The sequence below is a fragment of the Filicampus tigris genome, chromosome 17, assembly GCF_054856515.1.
Source record: "Filicampus tigris isolate MCC_2025a chromosome 17, RoL_Ftig_1.0, whole genome shotgun sequence".
Taxonomy (NCBI): domain Eukaryota; kingdom Metazoa; phylum Chordata; class Actinopteri; order Syngnathiformes; family Syngnathidae; genus Filicampus; species Filicampus tigris.
Window position 1 is genome coordinate 8,494,682 of NC_141233.1, and position 21,489 is coordinate 8,516,170.

A 21,489-nucleotide genomic window follows, 5' to 3' on the forward strand; every position below is an offset into this window, starting at 1 on the left:
ATGTCGAGACAGAAAAACATTCACACAGTCTGTCACTGAAAGGGAACTGAACCAATGGTACCTAAGTCAGGTGAGTGTACCACTACACCATCAGTTTAATACTCAGCTGTACCTAAAGTAACATATCGTCGCTGTCATGTAAAAAAACATTTATCTAAATTTTTTTAAATTGTCTTATTTTTACGTGAATGGTGTTTCCGCATTACAGACATCGCATTAACGTGAAAATTGAAAAAAAAAATCCAAAATTGGACATAAATGTTTTTCACAGGACAGCGACGATATGTATGCAGCTATGCAAATATAGCTACTTTCGGTATTATGTTCTGTGAACGGTCTATTATAATCCACTAGGTTACATGGCACTCTGCGAGCTGCTCATTTCAGATGAAAATGTAAGACAATGGACAATTCCGAATATCTGGGAATTTACCCACGTTGCAACACACCGCAGTCTGTGAAAACAACCCACAATATTGTATTGCTTTTGCCTGTGACTAACATATAAAGCTTGCAGATAATCATGCCTAGAAGTTGTTGTGCGGTTGGATATCCATACCTCAACCCCGGGGTGTACTGAATCTTACAAAGTTGTAATTTGCCCATACATATCTGTATACAGGTGGCACGGTGCTCAACTGGTTAGCACGTCCGCCTCACAGTTCAGAGGTCGTGGATTCGATGCCGGCCCCAGCCTCCCTGTGTGGAGTTTGCATGTTCTCCCCGTGCCTGCGTGGGTTTTCTCCGGGTACTCCGGTTTCCACCCACATTCCAAAAACATGCATGGTATGTTATAGTAGTCAAACGACAGGTCATCATATTTTGAAATCAAAATAATCCTCACAAATCAAATGACAACGACCCAGAGTTCAATGCTTTTCAAAGAGTCATGATTTTGTTTTCACCGACTAGACCGCCATCTTGACTTGTGACGTAATTTTGACATAAACTCGGAATTGTACATGCCCAAAAAAAATACGTTTTAAAAATAGATAAGCATGATATTTAATAAGAATAATAACATGTTTTAATCGAGCACTTCCATCCAAAAAGACTACTTTAGGCAGTGCACTGTGGCTTCAGAGATATGATTTTCAATAAAGATAAATAAATGAAAACTACAAATGCAGACATCTGGAACTACAGAAGTTCACTTGTCGCGTGAATGACGTCAGGTTAACCTGACTCTCCCTGCTTCTATCAGTGGCAACTGCCAAGCGAGCGGGGAATTTGAAGGAAGGAATTTTTGTTTGCGTCTCCCTCCTTGCAAGTATGACCAGACCATAACATCGATTAGTGGTAGAAATAATCAGAGGATGCAAATTATTCGTTGAAGGTTTGACTGTTCAAGTTTAATAGTGACGTAATCACCCGCTTTGAATTGTAACGTTAGCCACTTAGCTATGGAGCGATGTAACTTCATTCGCAAACAGACCAAGTGAACTAAAAATTCTGGTATTTTTTAATTTGGTGGTTGTAGTAAGATACGTTACAGAGTGGTTTATGTGCTTTCTTACGGCGGCACTATCTTATCGACTGGAAGACAGCGGCCAGTTAGCTAACGTGAGCTAGTTTACAAACTGCACTGTACAACTTGCTGGATTAGTTTTCTGTGATGGATGATACCTCGTCGACCTCGACTGATATTCCTCGTCCGTCTTTCCTTCGGAGGACAATGGAGCAGTTATCGACCACACAAAATATAAAACTTACTATGGAGGAAGGGGAGGTGGCTAGTGTCGCTGTCATCGCACTTCAGCGCTACTTGTGCGACCAAAGTGAAGGACAGCCCAGTGAGAGCCACAGCTACGACGTGACTGTCACCGACGGAGTCTGGCGGGCCAAATGTTGCCTTCACCCAAGTTTAAACCACTTGGTTCACATCAACAGCCTGAGGACAGGCTCAGACATCGTCATCACGCAGTGCTCGTTTGTGTACAACGAGCGCAGACTGGGTCATGGCTATATCAACATCGAGAAATTAAGGTGCGGCTCGGGTAAATCCGTGCTGCTGTCTCACATTCGGGATGTGAGCACGCTGCCCTTGCTGGTCAAACGCGGCATGGAGAGGAGCACTTTGCTCCAAAGCGATGTGCCCCTCCAGCTGAGCCGCAAACACTATTTGTCTCTGTGGAATAATGAGTATCCAGAAGGGAACGTGTGGACCTCGTCGCTTCCCTCGCGTGACCCAGTGCTGGACGGTGAGATGCTGCGTTCACTGTCATGCCGCTCCTACACCTGCATGCAGGGGCGCAGCCATCATTTCAGAAGTGGGGGAGACGCAAATTGTTCAGTAGTAGGGCTTAATGAGCGAACGATCGTCCTCTCGTATTCAACCGCTCCTCTCTGTAGTGGCCGGACAACTAAATAACCAAATTGGCCATCTCTGATTGAGGTAAAGCAAAAGCAGCCAGATGATTTTAAATCCAATGACAACACTGAACATAAAAATGCAGTAAAAAACAAACAAAATATCAATCTTGCATGCAATCTTATTGGACATAAAATGCATAGTAAAACAGTTTAAAAAAATATTTACTGTATTTAAAAAAAAAAAAAGTTCCAATTTCAGGCTCTCATGGATGAATACTTTCCGATTTGAACGCGAACATAATACGGTATATCCATCCATTTTCTTACGATTATCCAATATAGACACGGTAGGGCTGTCATTATTGAGTATCTTTAGCAGAGATTATTCTATCGATTATTCCATCACATATTTGGATACAATTTTATTTTGCTTTAAATTGTATAAAAAATATTGTTCCTAATTATTATTGTTTATTTGGTGTTGGGGAAAAAAACACCTAAACAACAATTAAGCAATATCAGACGAGAGGGTTTGATATATATTCACCAACCTTATTGAAACTGGCAGAGGGGACAGATTCACCTCCCCACCTTAACTACCCCCCTGTCTGCACATTGTGTTAATGTCCTCCAATGTTCTCTTGCCCAACAGTGAACAGGATCTCTCTTATTAATAACCTGGAGTCAGCATTCAGAAGCACTTGTAAACCCCTCCCTCTCCTGGTGAAGATAATACAAAAATCCAGATTAAGATATTATGGCAAGATCGGATCCAAAATCGATTTCCCCTACCAGGTGAGTTTAAACCCATTGAAGCAGTGATTCACAAACTGGGGTCCCCAAACCCCCAGGGGTCAAGGAAATATTTTTTTGGGTCTTTTTACGTTTAAAATCTCTGAGTTGGCAACACTGACTGTGCTTTAGTAAACCAGTTCCTGTCTGTGAGCAGCCATGTTATTCGTGGAAGCAATCCATGTCAGGTGGCAATGATGGTTAAATATTGAATTCAATTCCATTAATTTTAGTTTCTTTTGAACAGGTCATGAGTATTTAGGTTGAAATGTTAAAAAATACATTCACATGGTATTTAATGTTGCACTATTGCATGTGGTAGCTACTTATGTTTAACTGGTGTTAGATTATATAGGGATCCTTAGAAATATTTATCTCCTGTAGAGGGCTCTGAAACCAAAATGTTTGAGAACGTGTCACCTCAATCCTCATCTAACCTTATTTAATTTCTTTCAGGCATATTTTGAAGTTGCTGACCAGAGTGGCATTATGTCTCTTGTGCTTTGGAACGAGCTCTGTCCACAGTTTTACAACTTGCTCAATGTTGGAACGGTGTTGTACATCCGGGATTACGCTCTCAAGCAGAGTTATTCAAATCGCTCACGCCCGCAAATGGACCATTATGGAATCAAGATGTTTACCTCAATTGGTATGTTTTCCATCACATCTAAACTAGGTAATAATTGATCTCGAGTGTGTGTGTGAGAGAGTTAGATTTGTTGACCTTCAAGCAGTGGTTCTCTACCAAGGGTGCACTGACATTTGGAGTTTATCCCAGATGACCAGAGGTGGTGTACTAATATTCAATCAGTCAATTATTAAGAATTTTCTTGGTTGTGTGGCGTTAATAGTGGAAATATTGAATCTTGACGCATTCGGAAAAATGGAATGCACTGCTTGGGTGCATCCATCAGAAGTACCGTAATTCAGTTAGCACAATTGGTGGATAACGACAATAATAGAAAAGTCATTGTGCAAATGCTGGGATGTTTCATCTCAGTTCTAACTTTTATCTCACAGAAATCTGCCTGAATGCTCGCAACCCAACTTCTATTATCACCGTGGTGCCACCGAAGAGTGTTCAGCCTCAGTGGTCGTTGCCTGATGTGTCCTATCGCTTTGCCACAAGGTGATTTAACCTCAAATCAATCGGCCGTCTTTCCTTTGCACTTGAAGCCTACACATGCTTTTTGGGGGTTTGTGCAAATGCAAAAAAAAAAAGTACTTCACCCAGCATTTGTGTTGTAAACCACGATTAATTTCATATTTCCATTTTTGCAGATCAGAGGTTGAAACATTTACCAACAACTCTGTTTGTGATGTCATCGGTTTGGTAACATTTGTTGGTCGTGTTGAAAGAATAAAGAGTAAAGGCAACACAGGTGAGACCAACCAAACCTACCCAAAACACTTGGTCACATGGACCAATGCACACACTGTGGACACACCAATGAGGAAAGCATGAATTCAGCTTTATAAGGGGTCCTCCATTTACAACACTGTTCCTTTTTTATGTTGGTGACGTAACTCAAATTTATACCTAAGTTGGAACTGCTTACTAACCCATGCTAGCACAGTAGTAAAGTCATAGTTTTTACCCTGCTGTGCAAAGTAGATCACTGAGCTGAGCACCGTTGATAACCTCAAAACCTTCTATCAGGACCATTGTAAACCAAGGGCCCCCTGTCTTTTGATAGTCTTGCTGTTTGATTGACCTTTTTCACTTTTATTGCAGGCCCTGAGAAGTATTGGTCGTTCCGCTGGGTGCACGCAGTGGATGGTACATCGGAGCATCCTTTTGTCCTGGAATTGTTTTCCTCCTCCCAGCCAGAAATCTTTGACAATATATGGCCAAGTAAGGCTCCTCATTTAATACTTCTGCTGACTTCTAGAGCAAGTCTTCATCTCAATTTGTTAAAGACATCAACTTCTCTCTCCCCAAGTGACTTACCTTGTGTGCACTCAGATGCGAGTGCGTCAAGTGGAAGGCTCCTTACCTTACCTCACCAGTAGCTGCGAGACAGAGATGTTCATTACAGGTTAGCACAGCTCAAATCTTAAATGTCATCTGTCCGTAGCTATAGGGAGGATGAGTTTTTCAGTGCAGCTTGACATTTGCCCCAACAGGCTACCACAAGGGTCAACCATATAAGAATGACCCCACAGTGCAGAACCTCATGCAGCGGAACAAAAGTCTGAAAGACAATGTGGTCCTCCAGAAGACGGCTGTTGGTGGCCATTATTGTTATCCTCATGCCCCGCGCACATTCACCCCGCCAGTGGCAGAGACCTCAGGTGAATTAGGTTACTATTTTGTTCATATCACTTTTCTTTTTTTTTTTTCTTTCAAAATGCAAATATGTTTGATTTTCATTGCGTGAATGATGAGCATCATTTTGAGGGAAAATTCATATTTCATTCCTTAATCCCCTGACATTAACTGGAGTTGCATTTTAATAACTGCAGTGAAAAATGATAATACCAGACAAGCGTCATTTTTAAAATCAGTGTACTACTTACCGTAACCGTTGGGCATGTTGTGGGAACAGAACTTTGCACCTCTGTACTTTGCTGGGCATTTCTAGCTCTTCAGATGAATCAAATTGATTGAAAGCATCATGATGTAGGCTTGGATGCCATGATATTTTGGAGTAATCCATGAATAAGAATTGTTCCAATTACATAATTTGCAAGTAGCATTTCTCAGTGGTACAGAGTGTTTGGGCCAGACTGAATAAAACAATACTTTGAAAATGAAATAAAAAAATCATAATATTACCACCCCAAATTTGCAATTTTACAAGGATCAAGTCGTACTTTTACAACAATAGTCATAATATTAGTAAAAAGATCATTCCCAATTATAAAAGAAAAAGTTGCCAAAATTATAAGAATAGTAATGTCTTTGTGAGCATAAACATTAGCTGTGACGACGAAGACTGAAGAATAGCTGAATTGTGCACGTAGTTTAATTGTGAAATGATTAACTGGTTCTCGTTCTAGATAGGAATCAGATAACACTGAGATCAGATAACATTTGCAATAACATCAAGCTGGCAGTGTTTGCAAAATGAAGAATCTGCTTCACCAGTATCTTCCTGCATTATTCATTTGGTGGTTGTCCATTGTGACTTTTGTCTTATTCAACGTTCACTCGACAGAGCAAGTTACGCTTGTCGCAGCGTCTGACTTGAAGAAAGAGCTGGAGACCCTGCAGTATAGAGAACATAAAAAGCTTGCAATTCAAGGCCAGATCGTAGCTGTCAGATATGTGGAAAAGTCAAACATGACTGAGCCACAAGACCTTGGGGCGAAAGAGGTATGATACGTTACTTAAATTCCCCTATAGCATTGTGATTTCTGTTGACCAGAGAAATATGTTTCCTGCAGGTGCCAGGCGTGTCCTCAGGTGAACAAGCTGTGTCAAGTGTGTGCGATGCAACTTTGTCAGTCAATTCTGCATCGGCTTCATCTGGACAAACATCTGTAAAAACGATAAAGGCAAGGTATGGTATTTGTATGGAGAGTGGAACCATGGTTCACAAACTTAATTTGTTGCGAGACTGTTCACAAACCAAAATGGTTGCGAATTGAAGCAGTTCCCCCCCACCATCAAAATGAATGAAAAATAGAATTAATCACTTCTAGCCCCAGGACAAAATTACTGTCATGACTGAGCGAGAAGCCTCCCGCCGAGCTGTCTGACCCCCACAATACAACCCGTCCGCACCGCAGCCGACTGGAGGCTATTCCTCCTGTCGCTGAACATGCACAGCCAGAGCTCACAGGGCGCCTTTCCAGGGCTTCCTAATAATACAGTCGCTTGCACTTTTCATTTTCTTGGAAGCCATACTGCGGGCTAATTTAGAGCACAAAAGAAAAGGGTATCTGTAAACACGTCACACAGAGCAAACAACGTTCACGCTGTGTGAGAGAAATGACAACTGGACTTTTTGTGAAAATGCTGTGACTATTAGCTCATATACCGAAACAATATTTGTCAGAAGATTTTGTACATGATCCAAGCTTTCACCAAGCTTTTTTTTTTTTCCCCGGCTGCTGCTCTATGCAGGTGTTATAGTGAATGTATATATTATATAATATGTTTCCCTTTTTGAATTGAACTACTGTTTGAAATACATTTTGCACAATTATCTAATGGATTGAGATGCACCTATATATGTGAACTATAGTGGACAAAGTATTTATTTAATAAAGGTAACATTTGTTTACAGAAATAAAGAGCAGAGTTCAGTGAACTGCGTCCCGGAAAAACGGTAAGAATGATGGTGCTAATATCGTTTATAACGCACGCTATCCACTTCATTCGTGCTCAGTTGAGATGTCTGCTTCTACAGAGCCAGGAATACAGAAGTAGAAAGAGAGCAGCAGGAGGATGACAGAGATTCAGAGTCACAGGAACAGAGTCTACAACCCGGAAACGAAGGTAGAATTGTAAACTGTGAACCTACTTTATCATGATACACAGTCTTTGATCTGCTCGAACATGGGCTTGTTCCCACCAGGCCACAATCGGCTATCCTGGGAGAGCAGCGGGTGGTCAAGACAACGCCAAGAAGTGTCTGTCCATTTGCATTGTGGCACTCTTCATCAGGACAGTGTTTCTCGAAAGTTCACCTTAGATGACAAGAACGTCCTCATGCGGTGGAGCAACCTTCATCCCATGCGCTGGACACCAGAGCAGTCGGCCGATGCACTCCCAACCACCGTTTGCCCGGGATACTACCAGGTTACCATACTAGGTAAGACGAGTAAGTGTAGAATTCTCAGATGTAGGAAGCATTCAGATGTGATGTTAATTGCTCATTACCACCACACAATTTAACATGCAGCCACTAATGATTATTATTCAATGCCTGAGTGAAACAAGGCAAGGCAGCACAGTGGCGTAGTGGTGATCATGTCTGTGGTTCGTAAATGGAAGCACAAATCAGATGGAAAACTTTGTGAAATTCTCTGAAGGGGGAAACACTCAGTAGCACAAAATGATGTCCTCAACTAGACGGACATCAGTTTTTTCAAATTCTTTCAGATCAGACAAACAGACCTTTACTTTAGTCAGGCATGTTTGAGTCATTACGAAGTCATCAGGAAATGGAGGACTTAATTAATATATAGCAAACTTAAATTTGAATGTGTGCTTATCTTGAATTATTACATATGCTTTACCTTTATTTTTTTTTAATGTGTTTTGACAGGCATAAACAAGCAAATGGCCGTCGACGCAGCATTTTTACCCATTGAGCTTTCCAGCGAGCAAAGAGCCGTAGGTCTTCCTTCGGGTCACCATGGCAACACCATGCTGTCTTGTCTCTCTTCTGGTTTCCTCTGCCCTCTGAGCGGTATCACCTCCGGCCACAGTGAGGCATCACGCCACAGACCAGGTAAAATTCACCCTGTGGCACCACTACAAAGTTATTTAGCATCGCAATGACACCAAATATTTTGGTCTCCTAGAGGACATCATGGCGACGGCCGGCGAGCTTGAGGACACACATTTGGTGTGTGTCTTGGAAATTTGTCACCTTGGTGGAGAGGCGGTGGAGGTACTGATTAGCAAAGTGTACAAAGTGAGTGAAGTTGCTGTTGCGTAGCAGTTCAAAAAGAGACACTGTCCTATATACATCATGTCCGAATGGACACACGTGAACAACTTTACCACTTTTAATTGTGATTACTTGTCAGTAGTAATCTATTAAAATACTGAGAGTAGCACTTTTCAGCAGATTTACCTGCTACTAAATCTTCACTGATTATATTTACTTTTAAACAGACACATTTCATTTTGGTCAGCAGCCATCAAATTAGGCATTCAAAATCAACAGTCTGTCACAGCGCTGTCTACCCTGCCTCACACACAATACAATGTAAATACTCAATTTGATCTGAACCTAAACATGAAAAAATAATGAAATAAATTAAAGGCATGTTAGTGTTATAACGTCTAGCCTGGCAACTTTAGAGGTCAACAACGTCCCATTTGTTTTGTGTTCACAATCACAATGCATACTGTATGTTTGAAAATATTTATTTCCAAATATTTCACAATAACCAGGTTGATTTATAAATAATTCAATATAACATAATTAATGTCAAGATATTTTAGGCTGTAAACTTAATTTGTTATTATATTTTAAACAATATTAACAATATTTTTAAAGCTTATTTCAATGGTAAATACAGGGGGAGAAAAATACATACAAGCGACTGTGCAACACCAACACAACAAACCCTCACCTCCACTAATAAGACACTTCATTATCTGTTACAAAATCACTTTAATTTTAAAATCATGTAACATACATATGTATTCTATTAGACATAGAAAATAAACTATATCATCTAGTGTTTTTTTGTACATTCTAATATACAATATATTCACTGTGTTTTCTGCACTGAAATGGCAGCAATGGCTGTGTAGCAGGTTAGTGTTCCTCAGCTTCTGGCCTTCATTTTCTCACATAAAAATGGAAAGTGTCACTTGAAAAATCATGACAAAACCTTCAAAAACGTTGACACTCAATAAAAGAAGCCCATGAATCTGAAAGCGAGGGGATGGTTTTTGAAACCGTAGCCATTTAGAGCCGAATATTCACACAATATGAACCAATGAGGGTTTCAAAGTTTACATCCAGATATCAGGTGGAGAAAGGGGCATTTTCGTTTCACAACGCAGACTCATATGGAGGTTTAACTTCACTGCGCCGACTCTTAAATGGGTCAGTCACAAGTGAGATGTTTTATTTCATATCAGCGCAAGGCAAATATTTGGACTGAAAGGTCCACATGCGCAGACCTCATCAGCTAGGTATAGGCTCCACCTCCCCATCACCTGCTTCTTCATGATGGATGAGCAGTAGCTTGATAGTAAATGTCATTATGCCTAATGACTGGTATTATCGTAACAAACGTATCATTTTATAACATGGCACTGCTTAGCTTCTAAACCAGAAGGTCTTGGGTCAAGCGCAGGATATTGAAACCTGCCTGGGCCATCAAAAACAAAGGCTGCACCACATTCCCAAGTCTCAAAGCTGTAATCATTGCGAATGGAATAATTTTGTTCTCTGCCTGGAGGAATGTCAGGGTGACTAAAAAAAATATATAATTTACACAGTACCATTCGTGGCGCAATACAGTATACACATCTTTACACACCTGTGGTGAAACATTGTAAATACACAGCATAAATTAACATTCTCAAAGGGACATTGCACATAGTCAAAGAGTAGCTACTGGGCCTGTTTTCTTCGTCCGTGGTGCTCAACCGCTGCAGAAAAATGTGGACTCAAATGGAAACAATGAGAATTTGGGGGAAAATATGACAGGCAGTTGAGCATGCTGCAAAGAGGCTTCCTTCTACAAAAAGTGATTGAAAGACTCGCGAGTGATTAAATACAACAGTTAGCTTTTCAGGCAATTAGCAGCTCTTCATCTTTATGCATGTACACTCACTCGCCTGTCGTATATTTTCGTAAACATTTTTTTCACTCGTGACTGACAAGTTACACTTGCACAACGTAATGAGATCCAGAACAGGAGCAGTAGCAAACAGCATGCCTTTACAAAGATTGTAACTACTTAAGTACTGTATAAACATGCTGATAAATGAGTACATGACATTTGATGTCCATCTATCTGTTTTCTTTAGCACTTGTCCTCATTAGAGTTGGGGGTGAGCTTGCAACTATTGTCACTTACATTCACACCTAGCGATAATTTAAAGTCTTCAATGAACCACGTGTACTAATAAGTAATACATACAGCATGATTGTCTTTGTAAAGGCACACTTTTTGTACTATTTATCCTAATTGATCGGAGCGAAAAATACAATTTGCAAACATACACTTGTATATTTCCGATAATTATTCAATGTCAGAACTTGACTTTGTCGTAAAATTTATCAGTATGTTGCAGTGCATAGTTCATAACTACTTGAATGTTTTTAGACAGCACATCAGTCTGTAAATCTCTCATTGTGGGTGAATTTAATAAATTAATTCAAATAAGGTGGGTGTATACTTTAAGACCAGTGGTGACCCATCAATTCCTGCATGAATGTCAACATGAATCATAATCTCAATATATAAAACTACTGTTTTAATCCCATGTCAGTTGCTTTACAATATTGTATTCAGCAAATAATTTATTGAATAAAATAATGAGAATATCATTGCTGCTCGTGCTTCAATTGATTGGTGGGGGCAAGTTAAGGTTGAAAAAGGCATCCAATATACATATATATCTCTCTCTCTCTCTATATATATATATATATATATATTTAATCTCCAATACAAATCTAAATGTATATTATTTTCAATCTAATGTGGGCAAAAAAATATAAATTACTATCAATGAAAATAAACTTTGTATTCCAAATGGACCTGAGCAGGATTTTTAAAGCCGTAGTCAGACACAACATTGGAACTGCACCATGGTACAAGTAGCATGGTTAAAAGGCACATTAAACAACCCACCCTCCTCAATTGAATTGTTTAACAAGTGAGGCGTGTTGCTGCAGGGCTCCTCAGAGGTGTCGTTTCAAGAGACGGCTGTTAAAGAAGCCCTTCTTCTTTCAAACAAAACCTTGTGACGCGTGTTTGTAGTATTTAGACAAACATACTCTTGCGGTGGGACATCCAACTCATCTAAATGGAAAATGAAAAGTGATGCCCTGGATTTCACTGAAGGGGATTGTCAGGAAAATACTCTCACTGTGAAGCCATTGGTTAGAGGGAACATTTAATATTAAATGTATAGGCAAAAATAAATACTGTATCCTACTCTTGGGTGGGGCATGGTACCAAAAGTGCAGACACTTGCGAAATGAAAGTGGCGTCCTCTTGACAGCGGTGATAAATTCACTTGTATCAATGACAACTGAGCGTGTCGCAGGCTGGTGATGAAAGGCCCCGCCTCTCATCATCACATTCCTTAGGTCCGCTTCCCATCACCGGTTTACTCCAGCACGTCCTCATGGAGGCAAGCAGCTTCACATCAAATGTTCAGGCCGCTCTCATGTGTTTTCCCGCCTCGATGCTAATGTTGACTTCCAACGACAGCAACAGGCCGCAGAGCTCAGCGCTCTCGTACGTTCCACAGTGCTACCGCCTTAGCATATTCCTGAAGTCTGAAACATTAGCATTCTGGTTTTGGGAATGTTGGTATTGTCTTTGTTGTGGCTGTGGCTGTTGCTGTTGTGTTTGTGGCGCCGGCTGCTGCTGCTGCTGCTGCTGGATGTATCCCACAGTGCTTTGCTGTGGGATGTTGGTGGTGTGTAAGAATGCTGGAGTCGATCCGCTGTGCACTAGTCCTTGAGTCATCTGCAAAACACAGAACAAAAATTCACTCTGATCAGCAGACCATAGCACATCAGGCCTCTCGAATAATACGTGTTTTTGACGAATAAAAATACTTCGCTCTCTTATGATTATTTAATTTTCTGCAGTGTTAAAAAAAAGAGGAAAATCAAAAGTTTGGACGCACTTTCTCATTCAGTTGCACTAGAAACTCAGTCCATACGTTTGACTGGTAGAGTATGTCATGTCATACCCATTGTATATATTTTGTTCATTCATGATGAGAACAATACATTATGCACGCACAGCAGCCGCTTCCTTAGCCGCGCAGTTCCATGAGGTCCAATTGAGAAGTAGTATAAAAAAAAAAATCTGCCTTTAGAAGCATGATAATGCTAACTTTTTATTGACACCATCAAAAATGTATTACCGGTAATCAATATACTCTTATTGTGGTTGTATTTTATTATCCTTTGGACTGTTGTAATAAGGTAAAGGTATATCTCAAAACCACCACTAAAACTACAACCTCCATAATAAACATTATTAATAAATGAATCCATCGCTGTCAATTAAAACTCTATAGGCAAACTTATTGAATGGTGTCGCTTAATTTAAATAACATTTGGTGGTTTAAAAGTTAGAAGAAATGCATTTCTTTTGCTTAACAGCCTGCTGACACGCTATGGTGACACGAGAGCTGCTTTAAACAATTGCAAAGCCACAATAAGATTATCCAACAGATCAATAGCAGTCCAAGTTGGCCGAGTGTCACACCTGAAAGAACTGCTGGGGCTGCTGTAGATGCAGGGAGTGCTGGGAGGCCTGTGGCTGAGCCTGATAGCTTTGCTGCGACTGGTGGGAGATGAAGCTGTTGTGTGGGATCATGATGGGCGACGTGAACACCTGAGAGGGCACAAGCACGGCGTTGCAGTTGACCTGTTGCATGGGGAACGAGGGCGCGATGATCTGCTGCTCTAATGTGTATCTGCAGGGAGGGAACAGTCAACAGGTCAGACGCAGGAGGGTGGGGGTGGAGATGGTGAGTGGGAAAAATGCTCACATGGTCTGGGGAATGCCCATGTTGCACTGCTGGGAGGACTGCGTGGACCCACTGCTCGTGGGGACCAATGTCTGCATTGGCTGGTTCAGGAGCATCCTATAGGATATAAACAGTTTTCAGATATTCCCTTTGGGATTAATATTTTACAGCAAAACAATTTATTGATTAAATCGATTAGTTGCCCAGCACTAATTTACATGGATACTGTATTTTGCAGACTGTCACTTTTTTTTTTTGCAGTTTGGCAGGACCTACTTATACTCAGGTGTGACTTGTATATATTAAAATTAGAGCTCAGACTCAGACTCATACCTTGAATCCCAGTTCCCCAGCAAACGGGTTCGGTTGGATTTGAAACGTCCACTTCTAACCACGGAGGTTTTTCTTTTTAGTTTAAAATGGCTTACTTTAACTAGAATCCCACACTGCATTGTGGCCAAAGGTAGAAAACTGGTTGGTTATTACACCACTTGGTGATGTAAATCCTTGTTGTAGTGGATTCCGCATGCTAATCTAGCAAACTAGCTGGGCCAGCTGCAAACTGGATCACCAACCAATCACACGGAACATTTTCATATATCTTTTGTGACACTAGTCCTGCAACCTTTCTCACACATCTGATATAGCGCCTTTCAAGGGGCCCAAGAACTCATGGGGCTTCAAATTTATGCTTTGGTGAACAGATGGTGCTTGGGTTTTTGGAACATCCCACATGCATCACAGATTTCAGTAGGGCTTAAGTTCAAGTACAAGTTGGAGTAAATATTTTAGCCTTCAAACGTTTGATGCAACTTTTGTATTAGAGCTCATTTCATTGTGCAGGTATAACTAATGCTGCAAGCCCCCTCCTGAGTATCTCTTACCGGAGTTGTCCGTCTTGGCTAAAGTCATTGTCCGTGTGTCTTTGGTTTGCGTCATGTTGAGGCCTTGTGTTGGTCTGTGAGAACATCATGGGGTTGCTGTAGAACGGCATGGTCAGACTCGTGTTGGTCTGAACGGGCAAACTCACTGACTGCACCTGGCCGCTGCGAGATATCCTCTGTGGGACCTTTTGTATATATGTCAGATTAAATAGAAAAAAATCAGCACTAGTAACCTTGAAAATATTGAAACAGAAATTCTACGGCTTGTGTGTTGGACATTTTGTTGTTGGGCGTACCTGTGTCGAGGGGGAGCTGTTCTCTCTCAGAAGCGAGTGAGGGGACGAACTGTGGGCACCACAGGACGGTGGTTTCGGGTGGCCTGAGAGCTGCCTGATGACCACTGATTGGCTCTGTGAGGCCGGCCTGCCTGGGCCCTGCGGCTGCTGCTGCTGCTGCGGCGGCTGCTGCGGCTGTTGGCCAATTTCATTGTGGATAGGCTGTTGTAGCAACATCTACAACGCCCATTGAGAAAATGTCAGCCTTCACTCATAGAATACAATCGAGAATGTCTTCTTAACACGAGTGCCTTCTGAGTCACCTGGGAATTGAATCATTGTTAAACAAATGTTCGTGTATGTGGGTCATTAGCTTTGCATGCCGCCTCTTGGTGGGGCCATTTCCCCTGTTACTGTGGGAGGTTAGCCAACAGAAGGCTTACTGCACTATGCGATTAATTAACCCAGATGACATGTGCACTCCTCAGTCTCGGCATTAGGTGCACCTGTGCAGCCATGCGATCCAATACAGGAGATGTACCAGAACTCCACCGTTGCAAATTTAATGCTTTGTTTTGATTCATTAATATTCAACAGTGCTTATGAATGTATTGTTTGCATAATTTTGTCTTGGTATGATGAAGTGCAGTTATACCACTGCACACTACAATCATAATAAAGAGAATTAAAAATTAATACTACTTTAAAACTAAGAACCATTATCTTTTCATTTCCATTCCATTTCCAATGTTTATTTGTTTCGAGCAGAATTACTTATAAAACATAAATGACCTGCATACAAAAAAACAAGACTTGAGCAATACTGAAAGCAGAAAACATGCAGGTTCGATATTCAAATCAAATCATTAACACTCGAAAAGGAGTGTGAAGAAGAACAATTTATTTAATCCCACCCCTATTTCTCATCAATAACTTAACAGTTTAAATACTTCCTTCTGTCTTTTAACATCATCCAGAACAATAAACAAAAAGGCAAGGCAAAATTGACCACAGTATTGCAATATATAACAAAACATGAATGAAAATAAGAGCAATATACTTTCATTCATTCATTCAGTTAACTCTTATCTTAGATTAATAATAATACATGCCAGCAATGGTAAGAACAACGATACCAGAAGGGTAATAGTCAATGTGTTACTTGGTAATTGTTTGTTGAAAGCTTTGAATAAAATGATTAATGTATAATATTTTACAAGATCATGTATTTTTAATAGTTTTGACTGAATGAAAAGGTTGTGTGTTCTAGAGATCCAACCTTGTGAATGATCCGCACAGCTTGTTTCTGTAAAGTAACTAATGGATTGATGGTACATTGGTAACTGTTTCCCCACACTTCAATACAATATGTAAAATATGGTAGTACCGGTAGTATAAAGTACGGAGTGTATTTTCATCAAGAAATGGCTGAACTGAATTTATAATTGACAGACTTTTTGAGATTTTAGTTTTTATGTGTGTGATGTGGGCCTTCCATGATAATTTACTGTCTATTATAACCCCTAAAAATGTATTCTCATCTACATACTCAATATGAACGCCTTCAATCATAATCTGTAGTCTTGAACTGGTTGTAGAATTACCAAACATTGCCTTTGTCTTACTCAAATTTAATGTTAATTTATTATTATCCAACCACTTCTTCAATTTATTTAATTCCTCATTTACTCATTTATTTAAGAGTACCGAATGTTGTGGCCAGTGTGTCTAATTGGCTCATTTTAAGGGGAAAGTTAGCTGAGGAATTTTTGGAACACTTAATTGGATGATTTCATTCGGGATAATTGATACAAACTGCATGATAAATAAATACAAAAATAGCTTTGTTTTGTCACATGCATCCAGTCCGGTCTAAATGTTTTGATTAATTTGAGACTATAACTTCTCATCAAGTTCTTCCACAAATCGCATAACACGTGAAGAAAACTATGAATATAACAAATATAAAATATTCTCGACCTACAACAATCCCATTTCATTAACCATTTATTAAGTGTTTTCTTAAAGGTGAAAAAATCCACTTTTTTTTAAGTTAGTGCTTGTAAATTTCAATATAACTTTCGCTGTATGTTAGTATGAGGAGTTGGTTACCTGAAGATTAGCGAGGTGAAGCTTCTCCTTGATGTCATGCAGCTCCTGCTGCTGCGTCTTTATGTCGGCCTGCAGGATGCGTGTCCTTTCCTCCAATTGCTCTTTCAGCTGGTTCATGACACCCAGCTGAGGCTGCTGAATCTGAAACATGGACGACTGCTGCTGCGTTTGCTGTTGCTGAAAACACAGAATTTAGAGAGGGATAGTTCACCTCTATTCATTTTTCCCCTCACATCTCCATCTGAATATTACGCAATCACATAGTCATGAAAATAGGCTTTCCAAATCGAATGGTTTGAGACAAACTGCTGCAAGTTCCAAAGCAGCAATTAAAGCAGATTTTAATCTGAAAAATGTCCCAGCTGTCGTCTGACTTGTTCACTTATTCCTATAACCTGGAGACAATGTACACAGTTGAGAGGAAGTTTTCTCACAGACCTAACACTAACACTGCATACAAACAAAAGAGAGGAAGACAAATGACAGGAAGGGAAGTCTAAACACTAACCATCGCTGTGTTCTTGCTGCATTGAGGAGATAGGGGGAGGCTCATTTGGGGCACCAGGTCAAAGGAATTTTGTCTTTGGATCGAATTCTACAAGGTAAAGATGACACAAGTTTTATGAATTTGACCATTACAAATATTGTATTGAATTTGCATAGTTGGTTCCCACTGCCTTTTTTTTCTCCATTATCTCCAATCACACACAGCCTTTGTATAAACTCACCTTTGAACACCCAATTTGGAGTCTGGCAGGCGTCCTCTCGGTCCCAATAGAAGTCGACTGCCATGACGGCGTGCAGGTCTCTGTGTATGAGTTTGCTGCTGCACAGAAAAAAAAATCACACACTTTCATCAATAACTGGCACTGAGGAACATACAATTGTCACAAAATGTGGTCCTCCCAAATGCAGTTGCTTAATTTGTTTTATCTCATGAGAAGTCTTACATTTCTACGATGTAACTGGAATTAGTTTGAATTAGGGGTGGGACATACAGTACCGACATGGCAATGTTTGTAATTGTTATCTGAAACATTTCTATTTGTTCCACTGGCACTCCTATTTCATTGTCAAACACTTAAATGAAGCATGAAATACCCCAAAAAATTGGCTCAGCACTGGCAAGAGTTTTACCTTCTTCGGATACACAAATATTGTTACCTATCTTGCAGATAGTTGGTTTTCTTATTGTTGATATTTTTGTACCAGTACGTTGCTTGCGAATATTGCCAACATTGGCTAAATGCATTGAGCTACACAAATACTGTGACCCACTGCATAAGGCGTCATGGTGTTAATATTGTTGTCTTTTGCAAAATATTGTGATATTGTATTACAACTAATTCATGATTCTCAACTAGTTTGTGGTGCATTTCATCAGACTGAAGGGTGTTTTGTTTCCTGATTTAACTCCATAAATGGAGCAGAAACTGAGCACATTCTGTTGGTGACGGCACAACGTTCGATACGGTGATTGAGGGTCAATCCCATTCCCATGTAAGGTTAGGTTTCAACTGTAAAACCAGTGTAGAAAAGTGCAGCTAGCATTCACACAGGGTTTTTCAACGGAAGCCTGTTTGTAAATGCTTTTAAATGTTATATTTTTAATTATGTGAAGCACATTGAGTTACCTTGTGAATGAAATGTGCCATATAAATAAAGATGCCTTGCCTTGCCTATAATCTGTACGTTATCAACATTGTGCTTCTCATCGTTTTCTCCTTTCAGTCTGTACCAAATATATCACACTTCACACTTTAGCTGAGAAGAAAATGAATTGGCTTTCCTTCAGTTTTTTTTTTTAACAATACTGCTGAGTCACTAGGTCTTGGCTGACACCTTATTTTGTCTCGGATGCAAAACCCACAGATTGTGACGCAAGTTAGACACTTTTCAATGGAGCAACACCAACTGGGTGAATTATTTACCGTACGATTAACATAAGTTGCGTTTTTATGAGCAGCAAGTGCTACTGTGACTTTTTCACAAATACACAAAAGGGGGAACTGTTTAGTGTTTGTGCCCCTGGTGGGTGGAGAAGCAGCTGGCGTCTGAGCGAGCGTAGGCTAAAATAAACAAGGTTAGTTAAAGTAAGCATTTGAGACTATTTAATCATAAAAACAGCATATGAGTGGGCAATTTACAAAGGTGTAATCAACTAAGTTCCACAAAAATTTTGCCTCGCAGATTACAGTTGGATGATACTGTTGATATGAGTGAAAAGCACCATATTTGGGTTTTGTTTAATGTAACATACGAGGCCACTTTCATGGAGGGTGGAATATGATGGTTTGGCACCATCTTTGATTCTGGAGCAGGGAGAATGTTTCTAATGTTATGGCAAAGAACACATGGAGCGCCATATTCCTGTTTATCCATCCGTAGTACGTACAGTATAACATCTGTATGTTAGAATGTTTATGTCAAGACTAGCTATTTTTATTACAAGCTACAAAGCGCTACATTTTGATTTGTCCCTTGGTACAACATGTTAACAGGCCACTCCCCGGTTCATAGAGGACAACATGATACAATTTTTTGACTCTGGGGAGGCAGAATTACTTCCGTTGTAACTGAAATGCCAAAAATAGTAAATTATTTCATGTAACAAAAAGCTAATGTAGCACCATATTAGTGTTTGTTCGCCCATACATTACCTTAGCATGTTACTTCTTGGTTTCTGAAGTATTATGTTGGACCGGACCATACGAACAAACAGTAATTAAAACACTAAAATATCTGTTGCTTTGGTGGAGGGAACTGTATATGTGCTATATGTGTCTGCATGTGCCCTGTGATTGGTTGACAACCGGGTGTAGTCTGTCTTGCACCCAAAGTCAGTTGGAATAAGCTCCATCTCACCCGTAACCCTAAAGAGAACACACACTCTAGAAAATGGATAGATGGATGGCTGAATTATCTGGCAGTATTCCGGAATTTTAACTGCTTATACTGGACATCGGATCCTGCAGCCACACAGAGCATCGTCTTGGTTTATGTCGACCTATTGTTGAGTGAGTTGGCACTTCAGGGAGCAGAGGATGACTCACATGCGGAGTCTGACAGCGCTGTGTGGGAGGACTTCCGAGAGCTGTGGGAGGATACTGAACGTGCACCGCTGTTTCTGTCCAGTGGCGGGTCCAGTGTGGAGCACATGTCCAAATACAGCTCCTGGGCCTAAAATGTACCAAACAAGGGTCTCAAATTGCATATTTTGTAGATATCAGACAGAGAAATTTCTGGACATTTACCTTCACAGAGGAGGGAGCTATCTCAGGAGGGGACAGCTCCTCAAGGCCAAACGCTCGCCTCCTTTCAGCTCGTACTTCAGCATAACTGAATCACAAACAGAAATGTATGTTAGTCACAGTGCTCCTCCAGGAAGACGCCTGCCTCACAGGCATCTTTAATCCCAGGACAACAAAAGAGGGTACACATCCTTCTCGTGGGCAAGCAACAACGAGCAAAACAATCTCACCTGACAACAGTGTGAGTACACACAATGAACTCAGGTTTGGAGTTCCATTGGTGATAAGTAATGTAGTAGTGCGTCCGCAGCCAAATCCACTGCTGACCCTTCGTCAGAAAGCGATAATAGCAGGATTTACCCTTTCCAAACTGCATTACTAGGGAGAGAAAAAAACCCACAGTCAAGACATCTGGCCTCTCAAATGGTGACAGTTGAATAAACAGTGTGCCATCATACCAATAAATTCAAATGCAAGGAAGAGGAACATGGCATAAAAAAAACAAGGACAACAATAGAGAACATGCAGCATTTCCAATTCATTTCCTTTTGGAAGGTGGCTATTTATTATAAGTGACGTTTGGGGTTCTTCCCATTAAATGTTAGCGGACTGAAGCGACAAGACTGTCAGACAGACCCGTCAATAGACTGCAGCGGTTCTAACTTCTCGTGCCACCGTTTATGTAGTTTACCACTGTGGTGCCAAAAAGTGATACGCTCTGGATCAGTTATCTCGGTACTGTTTGCAACTTGCAACTCAAGGTTCTTATTGTACATTCGTACAATCAATGCACCCATGAAAACTTCCGTTGCAGGTTACGAAGAAAGAAGCGGCAGCAGACTGCGTTACTTACATTGTTTATGACATTGCGCTATAAGCTCCAAGTCATCCACATGATAATAATCATAACCAGATGTTCCAAGAACTTCAAACGGTAAATATCCTATGATTGGAGATGCTCTGTAACAAATCAAAACAAAAAATCAATTGTCTTTGAAAACATAACAACATAATGCTCTCTTCTGATGTTATTGGAATCACTGACATTTACCTGTGATCTAAAAACAGAAACTTCCATTCGAGGCTGTGCCTGGATGTGAATTCATCACAAGGATCGTCCACATTACACAAATCCTATAAATAATGAAAAAAAAAAGAACACAGGAGGGGGAAGTCACCTCAATGACTTCACAACAAGCAATGTTTACTCAAGCATCGGAGCAAGCCTGACTAAGACCTACTATGAAAGGCTGTGAGGCATAAGCACCACACACAAGTACTGTCATAAATTCATCCACTTTGTTAGTCATGTCATTTTCAAGCACAACCGACTTTCCTACCGGACATAGGAAACCAAATTCACAAAATGTAGTGGACGTTAAAAGTAATTATTCTATTAATATTTTCTATCTGAGCGACAAAACAAAGCATCGATGTAAATTGCAAGGTGCAGTACAGCCATAAAAATCAACGTATTGTTAAATTAAAAATCTCTCTGA

At 40.3% G+C, this 21,489-nt stretch overlaps 2 protein-coding genes across 6 annotated transcripts in view; one reads left to right on the top strand and one right to left on the bottom strand.

Annotated features, from left to right (window-relative positions):
- Positions 1–1,175: 1,175 nt before the first annotated feature.
- On the top strand, positions 1,176–11,332 carry radx (RPA1 related single stranded DNA binding protein). Its single transcript, XM_086012501.1, has 15 exons — positions 1,176–2,201; positions 2,966–3,108; positions 3,562–3,754; positions 4,126–4,234; positions 4,387–4,487; positions 4,841–4,960; positions 5,049–5,144; positions 5,233–5,400; positions 6,267–6,424; positions 6,496–6,611; positions 7,341–7,382; positions 7,464–7,552; positions 7,632–7,868; positions 8,325–8,510; positions 8,584–11,332. The coding sequence occupies exons 1-15, from the start codon at positions 1,616–1,618 to the stop codon at positions 8,718–8,720; spliced, it is 2,481 nt and encodes an 826-aa protein (XP_085868627.1). The 5' UTR covers positions 1,176–1,615; the 3' UTR covers positions 8,721–11,332.
- The window catches only part of npas2 (neuronal PAS domain protein 2), a 45,859-nt gene continuing 33,508 nt past the window's right edge, over positions 9,139–21,489 (bottom strand). For 2 of the 5 annotated variants that reach the window (XM_086012496.1, XM_086012497.1), the window contains exons 10-22: positions 21,042–21,124; positions 20,844–20,950; positions 20,221–20,368; positions 19,994–20,078; positions 19,793–19,919; positions 17,468–17,565; positions 17,248–17,334; positions 16,740–16,916; positions 14,649–14,864; positions 14,353–14,537; positions 13,490–13,585; positions 13,204–13,414; positions 9,139–12,450 (exon numbers count right to left, since the gene is read on the bottom strand). In XM_086012496.1, coding sequence (XP_085868622.1) covers positions 12,232–12,450; positions 13,204–13,414; positions 13,490–13,585; positions 14,353–14,537; positions 14,649–14,864; positions 16,740–16,916; positions 17,248–17,334; positions 17,468–17,565; positions 19,793–19,919; positions 19,994–20,078; positions 20,221–20,368; positions 20,844–20,950; positions 21,042–21,124 — 1,839 coding nt within the window. In that variant the 3' untranslated portion in view covers positions 9,139–12,231. The remainder of the gene's footprint in view (positions 12,451–13,203; positions 13,415–13,489; positions 13,586–14,352; positions 14,538–14,648; positions 14,865–16,739; positions 16,917–17,247; positions 17,335–17,467; positions 17,566–19,792; positions 19,920–19,993; positions 20,079–20,220; positions 20,369–20,843; positions 20,951–21,041; positions 21,125–21,489) is intronic. The other 3 variants (XM_086012498.1, XM_086012500.1, XM_086012499.1) reach the window with 3 other exon arrangements.